General features: G+C 37.6%; 1 protein-coding gene across 3 annotated transcripts in view; it reads left to right on the forward strand.

Moving 5' to 3' along the window:
- Positions 1-405: 405 nt before the first annotated feature.
- LOC111141175 (protein kinase AMP-activated catalytic subunit alpha 1) overlaps positions 406-23497 on the forward strand; it is a 31105-nt gene continuing 8013 nt past the window's right edge. Inside the window, exons 1-7 of one of the 3 annotated variants that reach the window (XM_022493545.1) lie at positions 406-532; positions 12429-12570; positions 14216-14309; positions 14750-14794; positions 17970-18114; positions 19468-19555; positions 22143-22367. In XM_022493545.1, the coding sequence (XP_022349253.1) occupies positions 406-532; positions 12429-12570; positions 14216-14309; positions 14750-14794; positions 17970-18114; positions 19468-19555; positions 22143-22367 (866 nt within the window). Of the gene's footprint in view, positions 533-12428; positions 12571-14215; positions 14310-14749; positions 14795-17969; positions 18115-19467; positions 19556-20614; positions 20649-22142; positions 22368-23497 lie in introns of those variants that run through there. The other 2 variants (XM_022493546.1, XM_022493548.1) reach the window with 2 other exon arrangements.

Raw genomic sequence — 23497 nt, forward strand, 5'->3', positions numbered from 1 at the left:
CCCCCGTGCCCATCTATCCCCTCGGAATCGCAAGGAGAGCGGTACCCCTCCCCATGAGTAACGATTCGGGGAGATCGCCGCGGGCAGAAACTCCGCCACAGAGGACAGCAGCCGAAGGGCTGCCGCCCTCCTCTGCAGTTCAGGAAGCCCTCTCCGGCGCGCAGGTGGGCGGGCGCCCCAGGCCGAAGCGGAGCGGCGCGAGAAGGGGAGTACCGGTGGCCCTCCCAGCGACCCCTGCCCGCCCCGCCAGAGGGAGCGTCTGCGCCGGACAGCCTGCGGCAGGGACCCGGCGGGCGGCGCTGGGCGGTGGCTCGGCGGCGCGGCTGCCCTCCCGCGTCCCCACCCCTCTCCCTGCCCGCCCCCGGCGCGGCCCTGCCCGCCCCCTCCGCCCCCTCCCGCGGCGCCATGCGCAGACTCAGTTCCTGGAGAAAGATGGCGACAGCCGAGAAGCAGAAACACGACGGGCGGGTGAAGATCGGCCACTACATCCTGGGGGACACGCTGGGGGTCGGCACCTTCGGCAAAGTGAAGGGTGAGGACTCCCGGGGGAAGGGTCGGTTCCAACCCGCGGTCCGGGTGACTTCCGTCTTTCGCACCTCTTCATCCTCCCCCGCCCCGGCGTTCTTCCTCTCCCAGGCTCTGCAACCCCTGTCCTGACTCCGGCGGGAGCGGAGTCAGAGGCCACCGCGGGACTGCGGCGCGACCCTCTCCGGCCGGGTCGGGGTGGGGACCGGTCGCCATGGCGACGGCACCGTGGTGCTAGGGGCGGGGATGCGGAGGTGCGAACTTTCCCAGGTGGGGCAGTGTAGGGCTGCGCTGCGCGCTCGTAGCGCTGGGAGGAGGGGGGGTGCGCCGGGGTCTCGGCCCGGAGCCCTGGGGAGAGGGCTTCTTGTTCGCTGGGGCTGTGCTCCCTCGGCTCAGGGCCAGCTCATCGCTTCCCTGGCAGTTCTCCGTATTGTCCGTATTTCCGTCCTCTTTAGGATGTTCTCGACTTACCTGCCCGGGCTGATTCTCAAGTGTGAAATGTGTCCCCCCTTTCCACCTCCCCCCAAAAGTAGGCTTGCTTTGGGGGTAGCTTACAGAATTTTTTAAAAAGGGCCATCTCGTTGGGACGGATGACTAATTTTTTTTGGGAGCAGTTAATTGAATGTAAACTGGTTCTGTATTTGCGATGGTTTATGTTCTGAATGCAGACTCCGTGCCTTCAGTGTTTCTGAATTATCAGTTTTGCAGACTGTATGTGCCAAACCTGGTAGGTAGTGCAGATGTTGCCTCCAGATAGTATTTATTAGCTCATTAATGTAGTTCGTTTCCATTTACTTTCTCAGGATATTTGTTTTAATAATTGAGTGCACATCATTTGAACTTTTTTTTGTTTTTTAAAGGAAAGTGGGAAATCTCTTACCCTTGTGTTTCAGCACAATATTCTGGAAATAACAAACCTGATCACCAGTCCACCAATTCTGGCACAAAAAGTTTAATTGCAAACTTTGTGAGGCATAAATATTTTTTCTTTAAAATATTTGACTTTGTTATTAGGGATGTAGAGAAAGGAAGCATGAAACTGATAAATGTAATTCATTCATTGGCTTTGAATATATAATAACCTATGAATTGCATATACTAAGCTCTTGGTAAATATTTGACTTGAAAGAAAAAAAAAAGTTGTGAAAGCCTGTACAGTGAATTAACTAACTGAGCCTTGCTTTACCGGAGCTAAATAAACATTTTCTGATTTTATCTAGGGATGGAAGAGGAGAACCCTTCCTTCTCTTGCTCTTTCTGAGTCATAGAACTGGAAAATTGCTGTATAGCCCACAGGGAAGCAACTGCCTAAGCCTTCTTATGAAAATCAGCAAGGCCAACAATGTAAGAAAGTAAGAAGCAAATGCCAGAATAGGGTAATAAGAGCCATCAGGGTGGGTCTGTATTAGGTCAGTAAGATGTCTCTGTACCCTCAAAATTATTTATTTTTGGCTATGTTGTCTCTTTACTTGTTAGCAATTACAAACTGCTTTTAGTTTACAGTATTTTTAAGAAATGCTCATTAATGCCCCCAAATAGTGATGACAGTCTTGATATCCTCACTCCTTCCAGGGTTCTGCTTGGATTAGGATGCTCATCCTTCTAATAAAGACCTGTGCAAAGTCAGGTCTCATTTTCTTATTCGCTCAGTGGCTTTTGGCATGGCAGATAGGAAAGCAAGAGGGAGTTTTTCATTTTTTGGATTTGAACTGTGATGTGGCTGTGACATGAATCCTTTCAGTGAGTGGTGTTCCCTAACCTTATTCTTCCACATGTGCCTCTCTTGAAGTGTTAAATACTGTCAAAGTCAACTCTCTAAATTATAGAAAAGTCAATAGTCATCAAAGAATCAGGTTTCATAGATAGGGTTAAATTTGTTCGCAAATACATTCGTTGATATTGCTCAAAATCCTCAACCAGTGCATTTTTAAGTTGTTAAACAGTTGGGATGCTTTTTGCTCCATGTACAGTAATAGAAAATCCAACTCAGCCTAGCTAAGAACCTTACTTTCTATGGTTCTCTCTCCAAAGTTTGGAAGCTTCAGCATAACTCTCATGAGTCTCACTGGCTTATCCAGTCCCTGGGGCCAGGGATGCCATGTGCCATTTGGTTCAGGCTTGTGCACTAGCGAGGGAGATAGCATTACTCTTGGTGGAATATGGCCCACTGTTGAATGTGTGTGCATGGTGAGGGCATCTTCTTCTGAAGTACTTCATGTAGATAAATACCTATACAGAATGGGTATTAATTGTTAGGCGAGAGAAATTAGATGTTCAGTGAGCAGGCAGGAACAGCTCTTACAGTGGTGATGGTTGGTAACTTACATAGCCTTAATTTGACAACAATTCTTGTCAATGGTATGATTAGCCAGATACTTCAGTGGAGATAATAATTTGGAGTAGATAGAGCTTTTAAAATTAGTTACATGTTGGTAAATTTAACACAGAAAAGGAATCTAATAGAAGATATGATATATGCAGAAAATTCCCAATATGATACTACATGCTTAGAGGAAATTTAATTTTGGGGGCAAAGGGGACTATAAATTCACAGTGATTATTTTGTTCCCTATTACAGGCTGAAAAAGTCATTTGGCAACTTGTTGTGAGGGGAAAGTTTAAACAGGCTACTGGGGTTGGGTTTGGGATTATGTTTGAATTACCTTTTATTATTTCCAAGTTGTCTTTTTTCCCCCTCTTTGGTTATCAAGGTGTTAGTCTCTACTTCCTTGCAGGGTCCACTTGCCTTTCCCCAGGTACAGCAGTTATAAAAGCATGGATGAACAGAGTCTTATGTTACTATTGCAATAAATTAAAATGGCAGTTTTTGTTAAGTTTTCCAAGAGAAGAGAAGATGGTCTCTTTAGTGGTATAGGTGGTCTTCAGCAAATGAGTTGTTTATACATACAACCTCTTTATTAAGCTGGTGAGTATTTTTCTACATAAAACTGCAATTTCAGGTAAATAGGTGACTAATCTCTTTGTGAATCAATCATAGTAGAAATTATTTAAAAATTTCTTTAAGGGGGGTGGTTCCTGGCTGGCTTAGGCGGTAAAGCATGCAACTCTTGATCTTGGGTCATGAGTTCAAGACCCCACACTGGTAGAGCTTACTTAAAAAAAAATTCTTTAAGGTGGGAAAATATCTATATATCTATATCTATATTTATATCTATATCTAAAGTTTAGAGTGGGAATGAAGTTTAGGCCACAAAAACCAAAGAAGTAGAATACTATCATGTTATTTATGTAAGTTTTAAAATCATGAAAAAACACCCGGACATTGCTAGTGAGAGTACAATGTTGCCACCTCTAAAAGTGTGACAGTATTTATTAAAGTTAACCCAGTAATTTAGACTCTAGGAATTTATCCTATAGATATACTGGTATGAAATAATGAGTTATTTATTGCCATATTGTTTATAAATACAAAGGTTAGAAATAACGTTTCTAGTAGGACAATAGTTATATTATCATTATCCATACAATGATATACATTGCAAACATTAAGAAAAAAACAAGAGACTTTATATAATTTAGGAAGCAATTTCCAAGGTGTATTTTTAAGGGAAGAATAAGGGGGTAGTAGAACAAATGTGTCTAGTATACCTACCATTTGTGTATAAAAAGTAGGGGCAAGGAAGGTTTTTAAGTTTAACTACTTGCACGTGCATGGAGTGACCCTTTAAAGATACACATGAAACACTTACATTAGTTTAGAGCGGGGGAGCTAGGTAGCAGGGGGCCATTTCACTGCATATCTTTTTGTACCGTTTAATTGTGCAGTGCAGGTATTATAATTCAAAAGAATATATAAAATTAGGGTTCCTGGGTGGCTCAGTGGGTTAAAGCCTCTGCCTTTGGCTCAGGTTATGATCTCAGGGTCCTGGGATGGAGCCCCGCATCAGGCTCTCTGCTCAGCCTCCCTCTCTGCCTCCCTTCCTCTGCCTACTTGTGATCTATCAAATAAATAAATAAAATATTAAAAAAAAAGAATATATAAAATTAAATTTGTAGAAATAAATGTAGGGAAGACATTGTTACAGTATTGTTTATGGGTTCATACTCCAGGGGACGACAAACACCACATTCAAGGTAGTTTTTACCTCTGGGGAGGGAGAAAGGAGAAAGGGATCTGGGAGGAGGCATAAAGTGCTTCACTTGCATCTGTAATGTTTTATTGCTTAAGCTGGTGGTGGGTGAACATAGGTATTTGGTTTGCCTTTTGGGATGCCTGAAATGTTTCCTTAAGTAAACCTGCCTTTCTCAGATTTCCACCTATAGCTTTTAATGCTCATCCTCTCTAAGATTAAGTTTTTTCCTTTATACTTTTAAGAGTGAGATTTTTTTAAAAGATTTATTAATTAGAGAGAGCATTTTGTTTTTTTGACAGACAGCGAGAGAGGGAATGCAAACGGGAGTGGGAGAGGAGAAGCGGGCTTCCTGCTGAGCAGGGAGCCCTATGCGATGTGATGCTCTCTTTCCCAGGACCCTGGGATCATGACCTGAGCCAAGGAGATGCTTAAAGACTGAGCCACCCAGGCTCTTTTAATTTTAGAGCGGGAATGAAATAGGTGATCAGAAAATCTTCAGTAGATAGTTCTTTGTGGCATCTCTTTCCTATTTAAAATTTTCTCTTTCAAAGTATGATCTTGTTTCACTTCAGGATTACATGTCTGATTAGAAGAGCAGTTGTTACAGTGTCCTACAGGTAGACAAAGTTCCCTTTAGAAAGCACTAATAGGGGGTGACTGGGTGGCTCAGTGGGTTAAAGCCTCTGACTTTGGCTTAGGTCATGATCTCGGGGTCCTGGGATCGAGCCCCGTGTCGGGCTCTCTGCTCAGTGGGGAGCCTGCTTCCTCCTCTCTCTCACTGCCTGCCTCTCTGCCTACTTGCGATCTCTGTCAAATAAATAAATAAATAAAATAATTAAAAAAAAAAAAAAAAGAAAGCACTAATAGGCTGTTAGTTGGAGGGTGACTAATTCACTGCTCTTGTGAGGGAGACATTGTGAATTTTGGTAGCCTTTGCTATGAGTGACCTGTAAGTGTTCCATGGCAGAAATACCTGTTTTCTCTTTTGTTCAAAAACAATCTCATAGGGGCACGTGGGTGGCTTAGCTGGTTAAGATATCATCTCTTAAATTTGGCTCAGGTCATGATCTCAGGGTCGTGAGATGCCACACGTTGGGCTCCACACTGGATGTGGAGCCTGATTAGGACTCAGTCTGTCCCTCTCTCTCTCTGCCCCTGCCCCGACTCATACTCTCTCTTTCTCTCTCTCTCTCTCAAATAAATAAAATCTTTAAAAAAAAAAAAACCAGTATCTTAGCACTACTGTAAAACAGTAACAGTCTGAAGAATAAAGGTTTGAGCTTTGGAAAGGGGGGTGTTTCTCTTAATGCATATTCCTGACAAGGTGCACTTGTTACTGATTGATTGACTATGGAGCAGCAATTTCTTTCTTACATGGCTGAATAAGCGTTCCTGTAGTTTTTAGGTAGTAGGTGAAATAACATCAAGGCTTGGTGCCAAGTGTGTATGTTTAGCAATATTATGTTGAAAATTAACCAAAGCTAGGAAAGGGTTGATCTTGGGAAGCTAGAAATCTCAGGATTGATGTGATGGGAGGCGGAGGATGGGTAGGTTGGTGGAACTGAAGCTTATGGGAATGGGAGCTAGATGCATAGAAATTTTAGCTATTAATTATTTAGCACTTATTATGGGCTTAGATAAAGGGATGCTACTGAATCTAGGAGGATGAGGACAACAAAGCAAGGAACTGAGGTTATTAGCCAGATAGAGATTAAAGCAGAAAATTTAGGGCTGATTAAATAGGGATGGGGCAGGTTTGGGAGCAATGGAAAATAAATCACTCTAAACAGTGATAGCCACCATTTATTTATCAAGCATTTACTGTGTCAGATACCATGGAAAGTGCTTTACAAACCCTACTTCATGAATTCCTTACAGTCACTTTTATTTTATTTTTTTAAGATTTTATTTATTTATTTAATAGAGATCACAGGTAGGCAGAATGGCAGGCAGAGAGAGAGATGGGGAAGCAGGCTCCCCCTCTAAAGCAGAGAGCCTGATGTGGGGCTCGATCCCAGGACCCTGGGATCATGACCTGAGCCAAAGGTAGAGGCTTTAACCCACTGTGCCACCCAGGCGCCCCTACAGTCACTTTTATATGGAGTATGTGGTATTCTTATTTTTTACAGACAAGTGAATAGAAGGCTGACGTAATTTAACTTGCCCAGGTCAAACATGAAATAAATACCCTTCATACTGGAAAGAACCCAGGTCTGTGTAGCTACAAAGTCTATGTTTTGTATATAGATTGCCTTCTCATGTAGGAGAATGGGATGTTTAGCCCTATTTCTGAAAAAGTTGAATCAAACACCTATCATTATTTTTTTTTCCTTCCCTTTGGGATTTATTAATTGTAAAGAATATAAAACAGTAAGTAAAATTTGAAAAAAATCACTGTAGGATAACTTTTCATTTTAGCACATTATCACTGTCATAAAAATGTTTAATATAGCTAGAAAGTATAGATTGTATATATAATTTTTGTTTGCTCTTTTCATATTTATAAGAATATTTTCTATAGTCTTATGAGAGAGCCTGTTATGTTGGAATAGCAATGTATTAAACTGTTCTCTGAAATTGGTCATTTGGGTCATTTGCCATCTTTGTTCTTAAATAAGACACTATAATAAAAATAATTATGCACATTTAAAAAAAGATTTATTTACTTGAGAGAGAGAAAAAAGAATGAGTGGGGGGAGGGGCAGAAGGAGAAAATCTTCAAGCAGACTCCTGTGCGGAGCTGAACATGGGGCTAGATCTCAGGACCTGTGAAATCAAGACCTGAGCCAAACCAAGAATGGGACACTTAACTGACTGAGCTACCCAGGTGCCCAATAATTATGCACATTTTAAAATTTACTTAATTCTAAGTTAAATTCTGAGTAAGGAAACTACAGATTTTTAAAATCAGTATATTAAACTATATAGTTAATATATTAAAATATATATTAAATATATATTAAATATATATTTATATGTATAAATATATACTTTAAAAAATATATATTGCTCTTAATGCTATTCTAGGATATCAGTTGCCTTTTTACTCCCCTAAAATGTTCTGTTGTTATACCAGCCATGAAAAAGGAATTAGTGTACCAGTTTTCCCTTAACAAAAAACCAAACTGATCACGTACCCTGCTTCTTTACTTACTTAGTAGTGTGTGTGTGTGTGTGTATGTGAGACAGAGAATTTGATTTCATTACAGTGGCTGTCATGACACCTTCCCCTGCCTTGCTACTGTTCAATTTTTGTTTGAATACGATTTATACAGTCATACTTTTGTGATTTCTATTGCTTCAAAAATGAAGATATGCCTCTATTTCTGATTAATTTATAATTTGATGAAATGTTCACATATTAGAAAAAAGTCTAGTTGTACCTTGGTTGTTTGGTTACTGATTTCATTTTGTTTATTTGGCCTTCTTTTGTGGGGGTGGTCTATTATTCGTAGGTGGAATAATATTCTACTCCCTATTACTCATGAGTTGAATTTTACTTGACTCCCTGTTCTTTGTCTATCACCATCCTGCCTTCTCTTGCTAATTTCTTCCTTAATTTTGGTATGTGTTCAATGAAATTTTCTGTCACATTTCTGCAACTTAACTACTTTCTAAATGATTTTAATTGTTCTGTTGTATAATTCATCATACTCTGCTCTTATTTTGTAACTTCTGTATTTCTTTCTTTCTTTTTAATTTAAAAGATTTTATTTTTAACTCATCTCTATATCCAGTGTGGGGCTTGAACTTAAAACCCCAAGATCAAGAGTCCGGTGCTCTCCTGATTGGGCCAGCTAGGTGTTGAATAACTTCTGTATTTCTTATCACTTTGTGATAGTTAATTTTTTCTACAACATTCATGTAGCTCTTGGAGAGCATTTATTAATGTCTATTCTTTTTGCTTTAGTTTTTTGTACTTTAAAACTTTTTGTTTTTTCTTACTTTATAGTTATTTTGGTCATCTTCAGAGGCCAGGAAGGTCCCAGGGACCCAGGTTGCTTTTGGTCAGTACTGTTTTCTGTGACACCATTACTGGCATATAGTAGACGCTCAGTACATGAATTTGAGAGAATGCTTTGACTCTCCTATTCCAGTTCCTTAGTTAATGATAGAATATACATCTGGAGTTCCAAGAAGACCCAGTTGTTACTTACAGTTAATTGGGGTTGAAATTAGGTTGAGCAGGGTGGGATATGAGAGGGGACTGTGGTTGATTTGTGATGAGTTGGAGTTCATTCCCAAATGGATTTTGCTTTCATATTCTTTCCAAATCTGAGTCTGCCAGTAGTATCCAGTATTGTGGCTGTTCCCAGTCTTGTTTCAGCTATGAAGTTAATGAGAGAGGGTTTCCACTAAGCCATTGTTTGGAGATTTTGGGAGTAGTTGGACAGATTAAATTACTACTTGTTCAGGTAACAGTACACTAGGTCTAAGAAAGAAGATACTTACTGAATTGGGGCTTAACAGTCAAGTTGACTGCTGTTAATCACATCAGATTGGTATAATAGATTATAGAAAGCCTTATCAGAAATTAGAATGTGCTTCTAATTTCCACAGTCCATTTCAGCTATGATTATAGGTTTTTCTTTGTCACTGATTTCATGTATATTTTAATGAGTTTTTGATGGAAGTATGTCCAGTGCATTCTTACTCTGTCTTCTTTCAGGAAACTTCTGTAATTTCTTAGCCATGGATGGTTTTGAGATTAGATGAGCTATACAAATGGTGGTTATAAGAAAATTTAGAGATTCCATTTACACTGTAGTAGTTTATTTTATTTATTTATTTTTAAAGATTTTATTTATTTATGTATTTATCAGAGAAAGAGAGAGAGAGAGACATTGCATAAGCAGGCAGAATGGCAGGCAGAGGCAGAGACAGAGGCAGGCTCCTTGCCGAGCAAGGAGCCCGATGCGGAACTCGATCCCAGGACTCTGGGATCATGACCTGAGCTGAAGGCGGCGGCTTAATCGACTGAGCCACCCAGGCGTCCCCACATTGTAGTAGCTTAAAAATTTTTTGATTCTGTGAGTTTTTGATTCTGAGAGTTGACTATGGTGCAGTTACACATTTGCTCATTTTCTGGAAAGATTTGCATTATAGAGGGATTGTACAGGTTAAAAAATCTGGACAAAATGGAAGGTGAACTTAGGTGGTAAATCATATTTTTGAAAAGGATTCAGACTTACTCTGACTTAAATACTTTTCTTTGAGTCTTACTTAACAAAGAGTTTTTTCACCAAATGTGAAATATCTGTATAACTTAACCTTGGATTTAATATTATTAATTAAAACATTTAGGGAAAGTAGCAAATGCTTAAAAAAAATTCAAAGTAATGAGGAATTACCCCATCCCCTGCCTCTCTGAATTGCAGGGGGTGTGTTGGGGGGCAGAAGAGCCCATCACTCATTATCTTGGTTGGCCTTTTGGGGGAAAATGTTGAATTGTTTAAAATCATTGGACCTGAAGATCTGTAGAGTTCTCTTTAGTTTCTAAAATTCTATGCTCGCTTGTTATTGTTAAATCATCAAGAGCACATAGTGAGTGAGGAGCAAGCAATGAATCTTTTGTTTTTTAGAACGATAATTTAATTATCTTGTTGCTCCCCTGCTTTAAAAACCTGCAGTGGTTCATAATCCTTGAGGGTTTTTAAAGGGTGAGCAGGCTCAGCTCCATCCCAAATCCCAGATCAAGTGGGAAAGCCTAATTAGACTGGAATAATAAAGACAAATTCTTGGTATAAAATAATGTTTTAAACATAAGTTTAAAATACCAGTGTTTTCTACTTGGAAATAGTAAGAAGTATTGTATTAATCTGCTAAGGGTTTCCGTAACAAAATACCGCAGATTGAATGGCTTTTAACAACAGATATTTTCTCACAGTATGGAGGCTAAAAGTTTGAGATCAAGATTTCAGTAAGGTTGGTGCCTTCTGAGGCCTCTCTTTAGCTCACAGATGGCGGCCACCTCCCTGTGTCCTCACACGGTTTCCTGCGTGTACCCTGCTGGCTCTCTGTGTGTCCAGATTTCCTCTTAGAAGGATATCATGAGTCAGGGTGGATTAGGACCTACCAAAACTGTTTCATTTTAATAGTCTTTTCTTTAAAGGTCTGTCTCTAAATACTGTCTTATTCTGAGACCAGGGTTAGGGTATCAACATATGAATTTTGGGGGAGACACAGTTTAGTACATAACAAACATAAATAACTAAGAAGGGATTTCTTATTTTTCATTATCTTTGCTTTTCAGCTGGTAATTACCAAGATTGCCAGGGAAAGCTCTCAGCTATTGGTCTTACAAGCTATGTCCTAATTTAGAAGAGAACATTTTCTTCCTAAAAAGCTAACCCCCTAAGTCACTTATTTAAAAACAAAACAAAACAAAACAAAACAAAACAAAACCAGAAACAAAACTTGATACATGTATATTTCAAAAAGTCAACTAGTGCTAAGAGGTATAGTTATAAAACAGAATTCCTTACCCTTACTCTCAACTCTTTTCTTCTAGTATTTACCTGTAGGTTGTTGTTGTTGTTATTTTTAAACCTCCATATTTCTAATTGACCTATGCATGCACACAAGCTATTTCTTAATTCTTATTGATGGATTTTGTTGTTGTTCACTTTCTATTGTGGTACATAAGGGTTTCAATTCTTTTACACCTTTTCCTCTACACTGTCATTCTTCTAATATAATTATATCATACTTTAAAAAAATCCATATTTAGCATTTAATTGTGACTAAAGACTTATTTGCCAATCCAAATCTGTGACTATTTTCTTTATAATTTTTCCTGGAGTTATTAAATTACCTTGTTTTTTCCATTTGCTTAGTTTTCTTTGAACCTAAGGCTGAATGTCCCTGTTTCTTCAAATGCCTTTGTCAAAATCTTTCTCAATACAATACTTTCAAACCTGTAAGATAATTTATTAGTCTCCCCTTCCCCCAGCTGTCTTGGATCCTCTGTCACATTTCTGTCTGGATTTGTTTTCTCTAAGCCTTCTACACATCTATTACCTAGGACTTTGCCTCATTACCATATATTGGGGATTCTCTTAGTTTTTCTCCTGTACTGGGTCCCTTCTTTACTGGATATTATCTTCTTGGCTTATTTTCCTGTTTTTGGTAGAATATATGTTCTATGGTGGGTTCTTGAGAAAAGGCAAATAAAAGTTAAATTTTTGGAGACTAAATTCTGTTATCACTATTGATTATCTGAGCCTAGCATTCAAATTGAAAGAAAATCACTTTTTGTTGTTGTTGTTCTTAAAAATAGAAACTGCATGTTCATGAATGGAAATTTGAAAGGTTCAAAAGGTTATGGATGGGGGAAGTGTGCTGGTAGCATCAGGGAGTTTTTGGGATGATGAAGCTGTTTGTATTTGATTTTAATGGTGGCTTTAACCAATTTCTATATGTTAAAATCCATAGAGCTGTTCACCAAAAGAAAATAATTGTGTGGTTTTTTTTTTTTTTTTTTTGAATTTCAGTTTGTATGTATGATAGCTTAAGAACTAAAAAATAAGTAAGAATTTAAAAGGGCAAAAGGTATACAGCAAAAGGGAAATCTCTTTTCTTTCTCTGTTAGTTTTCCAGTTTCCCTTTCTGAAAGAACCATCGTTATCAATTTCCTATGTATTCTCCCATTTAATCACTCTTGGACATGTAAACATTTAGGGGCGAATCAGGCAGAACTGAAAGGACTTAAATTTGCTCAGTATTTTTGGAGATTACTACTCTTAGAATACATCTAAAATGTTATTAATCAAGTCTGGCACTAATTTGTTAAAATTATTTTTCCTACAGTTGGCAAACATGAATTGACTGGGCATAAAGTTGCTGTGAAGATACTGAATCGACAGAAGATTCGAAGCCTTGATGTGGTAGGAAAAATCCGCAGAGAAATTCAGAACCTCAAGCTTTTCAGACATCCTCATATAATTAAACTGTAAGATCTGATTATATTAAATATAGTCATATCATTTTTAAATCATTTTTGTAAACCTATTTAATCTGACAAGAGAGAAAGATGACTGACATTTCTTGAATCATCTCTCAAGGTTTTAAAATTTTTGCCTGTTCATGTATTTATCTAACCCCATTCATGGTCACTTAAACCTATGTCCATGTTTGCCCTTGTGCTTATCAGCTGTTAACTTTCTCGTTCTTTCATATCTTCTGGACATGCTGTCTGATCGAAAACTTTCTGTACCCCTCTTGCTGTAGAAGCAACAGTGATTCGCTAGTAGAAAATGTTGACCTCCACATCTCACATCATGTCATTTAGCCTCACTAGAGACAAGGGAAAGGGAGTAGAAAGGGTTTTCCCCCAAGCTGCTTATATCTGATAGAGCAAATAACAAATGATAGAATTTCAGGAATCTAGTATACAGAGGGGGCAGTAGTAGTAGTATGGTGGTTTTCCAGTTGCCAATTGTAGGTCTGTATAGAACTTATTTATTGCTCCGTTTTCTTACGCGGGCTGTCACTTACAATGCTAAGGCTTTTATACTGACCTGGCTGGCTTCAAATTTGTTTCACTCTCACCTCTTCTTATTTGCTGAGGTACCATGGTTTTAAGGTGCATATGGGTGCTGATGACCCCTTAGTACACATCTCCTGCTTTCGTACCTCTTCCCTGAATCCCAGTTTCATACACCCACTGCCAACTCCACATCTCCATTTGGATGCCAGAACTGAACTTCCTGTTACCCTCCCCCAAACCTGCTCTTACACACAGTTTTCACCCTCTGAGTTAATATCCACTTCCTCAGGGCAGAAATATAGGACCCATCCTTAACTTTGTTGTTTCTCTCACCTCCTACCATCCATTCCATCTCTTTCTTCAAAATAGATCTAGGATCTGAGTGTTTCTCAGTTCCTTCATTGTCATCAACCTCGTCTGAGCCACCATCATCTCTCTCATGGACTCCTGCAGTAGCCTCTTGCTTCCCCTATACCATCCACAGTCAGTTCTTCACGTTAAAGTTACCCTTTTAATAGATCAGACCACATGACTACTTTGCTTAAAAACTTCAATAGCTTTGCATTTCCCTTAGAGTAGAAGCCAAAGCTTCATTCTGGCTTGTAAGGTTCTCTTTCCTCTGGTCTCCAATTACCTCTTTGACTCTACATCCTGTTTGTCTCTGCCAGCTCACTCTGCTCTAGCCTTCTTTCCATTCCTCAAACATGCCAGGCAGGCTTCTCCCTCAGGACCTTTGCACTTGCTGTTCTCTTTGCCTGGTTCACCTTCTTCCAGATCATGGTGTGGTTTGCTCCCTTCTGTCAGGTTCTGGTCAAATGTTACTTTATCAGAGAGTCCTCCCTTAAACCCCCTGTATGAGCAATTCCCCTTAGTTTGCTTTGTTTCTCTTCATAGCATGTTCCACCACCTGAGATACTGCTTATTCATATAGTGTCTGTTTCCTGGCTCCTGGAACATGAACTCCATGAAGGGAGAGAATTTGTTTTGTTCCTGCATTTTTCCCAGCTTCTAGCACAGTGCCTGCTGTATTATAGGCGCTTAGTAAACATTTACTGGATGGATTAATATACATGTTTTAATATTGGTAGGTAATGTTTTCTCTCACCAGGTACCAGGTCATCAGTACACCATCTGATATTTTCATGGTGATGGAATATGTCTCAGGAGGAGAGCTATTTGATTATATCTGTAAAAATGGAAGGGTAAGCAGTTCTGATTTAATCCTGTATATATTTTGTAACTCCCCTTATTCCTTACTAGCTTCAAGATGTCAGAAAGCAATTTTGTTAAGAGGTCTACTTAATAACCAGTTCCCTTAGTCATATATTTGTCTAGAATCATAGACTATTTAGAGTTAGGAAAGACCTTAAAGATTACTTCCTTAGCCTGCTTACACAGATGTGAAAGCCAGCATACACAGTTTATGTTTTTAACTGAAGATCACTTGATTTATTAAAGACAGAATTGGATTGAGACCCCAGAACTCATAGTCTTCCAACTTATGCTTTGAGGTATAGAAATACTTGTAACATATATCTTGAAGTATATATTTAATCCTTACAGAATATATTAATACTTAAAGATCTAGGCCTTGGTAGTCAACCCTAGCCACACTTAAATTGCATTCGTTTTTTGGTTTCAGAAATCTGATGTACCTGGAGTAGTAAGAACAGGCTCCATGAAGGAGGTAGGAATTAGACTTAAAGAATTTAGAGTTGGAAGGAACTTTAAAAGGCATTTGGAGCAGTATCTTAAGTTACAGACCCAAAAAATGAACACTGCCACCACCCCCTTCACCACCCTCTCCCCACCCCCCGCCCATGTATTTTCTCATACCCAGAATATGTGGTATGCTAAAACCTCTTTCTAGGAGACCTATATCTAGCAATAAGAAGCCATTTTTTCCCCTCTCAAGCTAAAGTTCTTTGTATCATTCATTTGTTCAATATAGCATATCTGTTTACTTTTATCAAAACCAAGCTCATTAAATAACCAAGTTAATTTTGATTTTACCATTTTTTGACATGGTTCATTTCAGTTTTCAGGTATTCCATTTTGTTCACTAACCCTCTCTCCCCCCCAACCATGTTATGCCTGGAAAAATGGAAACAGGCACAAGTTGAATTGGTATCTTGTTTTCTTATCTTTTCCATTTGTCATTTCTTGATCATTTTGCTTTACATCATGGGAATTTTCTTCAATTTTTACTTGTTGCATATTAACAGTTCAGCTGTCATATTTTCTATTTCAAAGCTCTTTCTTGTTTTCTGACTTTTTTTTTAAATAGCCAGTTCTCCATAGATACAATAATCTTATCTGAGGATGACAATTAGGTTTTTAAGTTTTTAATTTTAATTCCAGTATAATTAACATACACTGTTATATTAGTTTCAGATATACATACAATGATTCACCAATTCTGTACATTATTCCGTGCTCATCATGATAAGTGTGCTCTTAATCCCCATCACCATTTCACCTGTCCCCCCCTTACCCCCACTCATCTCTCCCCTCTGGTAACCATAAGTTTGTTCTCTATAGTTAAGAGTCAACAATTGTTGTGTGTGTGATTAAGTCTTCATCTATTTCCTGCATTGTTACTGTACCTTCTGTGCTCTATTTTACTGGCCTTGGTGTTTTGTACGTGGCCCTTCCTCAGATGTCTGGTGATTCTTGGTTGTCCACTTATATTTGAGTGAGGTGCTAAATGCCAAGCTCATGTAGGTGGAACTTACTGATTGGTGGGCCTTCCCATTGGTTGAATGGGTAGGGATCTGTCCATTTTATTAGGGTATACCAAATGTCCATGATTTCAGATATTTTCCTTACATCAGAAAGTTGCTCCAGAAGAAACCTTCCAATTTCCTTGAGGGTATTAGCTTAGTTCTCAGTATTCTGAGAGTGAATTGAGAAGAGGTCTGCAAGTCTCAGTAGTTAGTATTTGAGTTCCACTTAATCCCCATGTTTTCCTTCTGGTGCTTCATCCCTGCCTTGGTGTCCTTGAGAACAGAGCTGGTTCAGCCTTCTTAAAGAGTAAATCATGGGTCTCATTCACTGGTTGGGGTGAGTTTAAAACTTCTTTTTTAACCCACTGTCCTGTTTTCAGTTCTCCTCTCCTTCCTCCCTTCCCAAATTCCTAAGCCTTCTAAGCTTTTCCAGGGTTGTGTGTGCAGGCTAGTTTACTATTGGTTTCCACCCCTGTGGGCTTAGGTTTCAGCTCTCTCTGGTGAAGTCTGATTCACTGTTCATCTATTTTACAGTTTAGTGATTCCTCTTAAAAAAAAAAAATTATTTAGATTCAGGTTGGTTAACATATAGTGTATTAATTAGTTTCAGGGGTAGAATTTAGTGATTTATCAGTTGCATATAACACCCAGTGCTCATGACATCAAGTGCCCTCCTTAATGCTCATTGACTCCTCTTGATTACTGTTGTCATTTCTCTTGCTCTTTTTGTCTTTGCGAAGACACTTTTTTTGTCTTTGTTAAAACACTTTTGCTAAGACAAAGTGTTTCAAAGTGTGGAGACAGAAGGTTCAATCTGCCGTGTTTGACTGGAAATATGCTTTAACTTTTCTAATACTCTTCTGTAGACTTCCGTTCCTTCATCTTCTGTATTGTATTTATTGTCAATATAGTATAATTTTAATTTTTGTAGCCTGTTTGGTTTACCTATTATATTTTGTTTAATCAGTTTTCTTTCACATTTAGAACACATTCTTATGTTCATTTAGTATATTTGACATAAAGTTGTATTAAAAAAGCGAACCTACATTTCTTCTAGAAATAAATGAGATTGCTAACACATTGTTATTTTCTCTAGAGGAAGGGTACCTCATACTACTTCAGTAGTTTTAATTTTGCTTTCAAAAGAAATTACTAGTTTATCTTTTCGCCTAGATTGTCCATGCCTTGTGAAGTATAGAAGTCTGGTTTTAGAATGCTAATTTGTGGCCTCTGTTAGAGAATTGCATATTAGAATCCTTTGTCTAGAGAATTAATAGGCTGTTTATTAAATGTTACTTTTTGGTGCAGGCTCATCCAAGTAATGGTAATTATTTCTGGGGAAAAGAATTATAAAGTAAGAAAATATGGATAAATGGAATGAGAATTTTTTTGTATGAGCACTTTTTAAAGAATATTTTTTAAAATGTTAGTTGCTACATAACTTTTTTCAGAAAACAGACTTAAAGATACATGCTTTTTATATTTTATAAAAAAAATTAATAAAAGTTTTTTTTTGTTAAAACTAAAATGTCTTTTTTTGAGGACATAAAATTTGATTGCTCACTAATTCATTAAAAATCTTGAATGTTACTTCCTCATATAGTCTAAAATATTATCATCCATTCCAGCATAATTCTTTGTGCCCTTATTCTGCCTTTTCTTTAAAACACTCCTTGATGTTATATTTATTTCTTTATTGTCTATTTTCATCAACTAGATTAGGGCCTTTGTTTTATTCACTGCTGTATCTCGAGTGTCTGAGACAGTGCATGGCACATTGAAGATGTTCAATAAATATTTGTTAAAGGAATGAAGGATTAAACATATCCAATTTATAGGAGACAAAATATGTCTAGTTTCAGGTAGAAATTGAAACTATTTGACATAGCTCATGAGATACAGAGGAAAGCAAGCTATTACAGTGTAGTTGGAAGAGTGGTAATAGAAAGTCAAGTTACTGATTTGATTTCCAGGATCCTCTTAGCATTTTGTGCTGTATATATCCATCTCGTCCCCATTTCAAAAGTATCTCAGGAGGAGGTTTCATGCATTTTGACAGTCTTATAAGTTGGAGGATTGTAGGTAGAAGAATTTCTTCTGAAAAACATCTTTAAAATGCCTCTCTACTTTTCCTAGCTGGATGAGAAGGAAAGTCGGCGCCTATTTCAACAGATCCTTTCGGGTGTGGATTACTGTCACAGGCACATGGTGGTCCATAGAGATTTGAAGCCTGAAAATGTCCTGCTTGACGCACACATGAATGCAAAGATAGCTGATTTTGGTAAGGAGATTTTTATAGTTTCCCATATTCATTATGTTTAACAAACATCAATAGCATTCTTCAGATAATTTTTACTTCTGCACAGCGGATTGAGTACCCCAAAATAGTGTATCCTCATCATTTTGTCTATGAACGTACAAAAAGGAGAAGACATAAGGAATTCTCTTCTTAGCTTTATGTTTTTAAAATTGAGTCTTATGACAATGGGTAAATAATTTAAGTAGGCTGCCTTAGAAGCACCATTTGATTTGCGACTATTTGTGAAGAAGTTAGCAACCTTATTTCCAGTGTATTCTTTTGATCAAGTATAGAGCAAGGGAAAGAGATTGGAATGGAACTACTCAGACTCTGAAAGCCAGAGGTAAATTATACGAACAAAATTTTAAAAAGAAGTAAAATATTTTAAATGATAGGAAAGCATAATTTCAGCTTGGAGGAATATTATTTTGATTGTCAAAAATCAATTTATTTTTCCTTTATTTTCTATGTAAGTTGCCACCGACATTATTAAATCTAAGAAAATGAATCTCTGCAACTCTCTTTTGCTTAGCTTCAATTCAAATCAGAGGAGATTGTTACAACTATTTTCCTCAGTTTTGGATATATGTATTATAATCTTTAGAGATTCATTGAGCACTGTCAGCTCTGAGCTACTGATTTGCTGCTGCTATTGTAAACTGACTGACTTATTTGACTTCCTTATTCCTCAGTTGTCATGATGACGATTATTTGTTTTTTGTTTTTTTTTTTTTAAGATTTTACTTTTAAATAATCTCTATACCTAACCTGGGGCCTTTACTCACAGTCCTGAGTGTAAGAGCTGCATGCTGGCAACTGAGCCAGCCACGTGCTCTGGTCATGATTATTTTTATCTAGTGCATTTTTGAGGAGGCAGAGGTTTCCTCTTGGAGTAAAACTGTGCGGAAGCTTTGATATTCAAAGTTAATGTTTTTTATTTTTTTTGTTTTTATTTTTTTTTAAAGAATCAGAACAGGGGTTAATAGAAACTTTGAACTTTAATTCTTCTACTCATCTGTTGTACATTTTTTCCTAGTAGTTTCTGTATTAATAAATTTAAATATGCCAAGTTTATTCTAGTAAGCAGAATAACCAGTAGCTTAATATATGCTCATTAAATTCCAATAATGCACTAACTTTAAATACTGAAATAGATTACAAATTTTAGGGCATAATGGCAAAATATTTGGGAATAGTAAAGACAGAATTTGTTGAAACAAAGGACAAAATGATGATTTATCACTTTAACGCAAACTCAATTTTACTGTTTAATGGAGTTTTGTTTTTATTTTTGTCCTTGAAAAGTCTTGAATAGTTGATTTTGTGCATTTTCAGGTCTTTCAAACATGATGTCAGATGGTGAATTTTTAAGAACAAGTTGTGGCTCACCCAATTATGCTGCCCCAGAAGTAATTTCAGGAAGGTAGTATTTGACACCCTTTTTTCCACCCCAGTACATTTATAATTGTCTTTTTCTCTTAGATTTATCTATCTATAGTAAATTCTAGTGAAAGGAAAGACATGGAAGGCTTATTCTTTCCTTATCCAGAAAGTGTTATGTTTTAAGACTGAAACATAAGTGAGTAAGAATTAAGGATTCCATTTATAGAAGAGAATATTGGTTTGGAAGTCAATACTGTATATTAAATAGTTAGATGAGAATATGTCTCACTTTTTCTCCCAGTAGAAGAAATTGAAGGTTTAAAACTAGCAGGTTTCTTTTTCTTTAAAGATTTATTTATTTTAGAGAGAGCATGTGCATGTGTGCATGTGAGACTGGAGAGGGGAGAGGGTGAGAGAGAATCCTAGGCAAACTCCCTGCAGAGCATGGAGTCTGATGTGGCAGGCAGGTGCAGGGGGGCTCAATCTCAAGAATCAAGACCTGAGATCGAGCCCTGAGCCAAAATCAAGAGGCAGAGGCCCAACTGACTGAGCCACAGCAGCTCGCAGACCCTAACACCAGCAACTTTTAGAGGTCACACATTAAAAATTTGAATATAGAAATAACCTACTAGTTAGAAATGATTTACTTAGGTGAAGAGTTAAACCTGTAATGTATACCTTTAATTTTTCAGATAGAAGGCATTTTTTAAAGATATATTTACTTATTTTACAGAGAGAGCGCGCGATCCAGAGTGTGTGAGCCAGTGCACACACACGCATGAGTTGGGGGTGGGGCAGGAGGAAAGGGAGAGAAATCTTTTTTTTTTTTTTTTTTTTTTTAAAGGGAGAGAAATCTTGAGCAGACTCCGCACTGAGTGTAGCCCCGATCCCAGAGCCTGATCCCAGAGCCCTGAGACATGAGCTGAAGCAAAATAAGAGTCGGATGCTTAATTTGACTGAGCCACCCCAGGCGGCCCTGATAGAAAGGCATTTTGTAGTAGCTTTATGTTTATGGTAAGGTGTCCTGAGGAATTGGACTGAAGTATGCTAAAATCTTTAGACTCCTTTATTTTGAATTTTTCATTTTTAAATCTTCTAGAGACTACAGTATTGTAAGAATTCTAACCTCTTAATTATTGGCCATCAGCATTGAGAGCATGAGGATCTTTGTACAGTATATAGCTTAGATGGCAGGAAAATTTAATTTTTTGAAGAGTAATTTTTCTTGGGGCACCTGGGTGGCTCAGTGGGTTAAACCTCTGCCTTCGGCTCAGGTCATAATCTCAGGGTCCTGGGATCGAGCCCCACGTCAAGCTCTCTGCTCAGCAGGGAGCCTGCTCCCTGCCCCTCTGCCCGTCTCTGCCTGCCTCTCTGCCTACTTGTGATCTCTCTCTCTGTCAAATAAATGGATGGAATCTTAAAAAAAAAAAAAAAAAAAAAAAAGAGTAATTGTTCTTCACTCTTCTACTAAAATTGAAAACAAAGTTTGTTTACTAATTTTTGTAATTAACTTTTAATAACTTTATACTCAAATCCTCTTTGAATGATTCACATCCTAATTCATAATGCAGATATACTATGGTATTTTCTGTCTCTTTTCATAAGCTCGCTTGCCTAATGTGCTCAGAGAAATTATATTTGGGTAAAGGCATGGCTATGAATAAGGCAGAAGTATTTAATTTTAAATTTATCAAGGTTCAGGGGCGCCTGGGTGGCTCAGTGGGTTAAAGCCTCTGCCTTTGGCTTATTAGGTCATGATTCCAGGGTCCTCTGCTCAGCAGGGAGCCTGCTTCCTCCTCTCTCTCTGCTTGCCTCTGCCTACCTGTGATCTCTGTCTGTCAAATAAATAAGTAAAATCTTAAAAAAAAAAATTTATCAAGGTTCATCATTATCTTTTTATATCAGCTTAATGTTCAAAAAATGTTTTTAAATTACTTCATTTGTGTCACGTAAATTGTTTTGGAAGAAAACAGTTCAAGACCTTGTGGTAGTGTTAATTAAATAGAAGAAATGTATTGTAAATATGTATATATACGTGGGTCATTAATGAAGTCTCCTTTTTCAGTTTGGATAGGTCTTCCTGTGAGGTCTGTATGAGTGGGAACTTTTACTTAAAGCAGTATTTATGGATCAGTTCAACAATTTATTTCATCAGTTTATAGACATCCTTTCCCCAAAACCAGACTGAGCTAACAGCCTGCAGTAGTTAAGTCAGTTGGCTTCATTGTATTGCAAATACCAGTTTAGAATCTTCTGTGAACCAGTCAGCTGGGCTTTCTTCCACAGCCTCAGGTCCTTTTTGCCTTGGTAGGAGGTCTTGGGCTATTGGGAGAAGTGGGTTTAGAGTTCGTCACTAAAAAACATTCTTAGCTGATGTTATAAGGACCACAGTAAGGTAGTAAGAACAGAATTTTAGCTATAGTCTAAACTTAAAAAAATTCTTGACTTTTGTTTTCAAAGATGATACTGATAGAATTAGTATAGAATCTTTATGTGTAGTGTGTAGCAATGACCATAGAAACCACACTCTAATAATTCTTTATAAAGTATCCATATTTAAAATTTTTGATTGATTGACTCTCAAGTTTGTAATGATTACATAATCCCATTAATGTGTCCTGTTACAGATTGTATGCAGGTCCAGAGGTAGATATATGGAGCAGTGGGGTTATTCTCTATGCTTTATTATGTGGAACCCTTCCGTTTGATGATGATCATGTGCCAACTCTTTTTAAGAAGATATGTGATGGGATCTTCTATACCCCTCAGTATTTAAATCCGTCTGTGATTAGCCTTTTGAAACATATGCTACAGGTGGATCCCATGAAGAGGGCCACAATCAAAGATATCAGGTAATAATGCAGCTTGGAGATTATCAGATCTAATTATCAGATTTAATAGTTTCAATGATACAAGTTAAGTGAAAGAAAAAGTTGCAGGACAGTATGTACAACGTAATGCCATTTTTATATTAAAAAATACAGTATATAGGCACATTTATTTTATTTTAGAATTTAAAAATACACACTGAACAGGCACCTTAGGGAAAGAAGATTAGTAGTAAGGAGGGCTTTTGGTTTTTTACTTATGCATCTTTCTTTTGAAATTGTAACAGTGAATATTGTATTTGTTTTTAAATTTGAAAAAACTACTAATGTGAAGTAAAAAGGACCCTGGTGGGATTTTACATTTGTAGTGGCTCTGCAGATTTTCTGTTGTATGCCTCATATTTGACTTCCATGTATTCTCATTAGGATTAATACTTTTCAGTAGTAGTAAATTTCTGTGTCGCTATTTGAGTTCTGATCTTTTGAATTACTTTTTTTTTCTTTTGTTCATTTCAAGTTATGAAGAATTTTAAGGTGTAGTTTTGGGCTAGTACATACTGAATCACATGTGAAATTACTGGTTTGTAAGTTTAATATGGAAGGGCATGTTTGTACCACCAGTGGAAAAGGACAGATCATTCTCTAAAACTTAAAATATCTAAGTGAGAGATCCTTTTTCTTGTGTTTTACATATTTTTTCCAATTTAGATGTAATGTGTGACAACTGGAAAAGACTTAGAAGACACCCAAAAAATAGAGAGCTAAAATGATCTCTAATTCTGTCACCCAGAAGATAGTCCTTATTCTTTTGGGTGTTTTGCTTTCTTGATGTTTCTAGTTTTAGCAGTTTTGGACATAATTCAGGTCAAACATATCCTTTTATATATGAAGTTAGGAGACTCTCAGTTCCTTCATTAAAAAATGCAGAGATATTTTTATCTTCATAGAATTGTTTTGTGAAGTGAGATAATGTACAGTAAGTACTTAGCCTGAAACCTGCCACATGGTAAGCATTCAGTGAACGATACCTGTTTTTGTTGTTATGGTTTTTTCACCAGACATTATATCAGAAGAGAATTATAATGAAGCCACAGAATATGTTATTTTTCTGAGCTGGAAATAAGCCGGTCTTTGTCATTTGTTTGTCAGTAATT

Source organism: Enhydra lutris, unplaced genomic scaffold, assembly GCF_002288905.1.
Source record: "Enhydra lutris kenyoni isolate GAN:26980312 unplaced genomic scaffold, ASM228890v2 scaffoldscaffold5, whole genome shotgun sequence".
Taxonomy (NCBI): domain Eukaryota; kingdom Metazoa; phylum Chordata; class Mammalia; order Carnivora; family Mustelidae; genus Enhydra; species Enhydra lutris.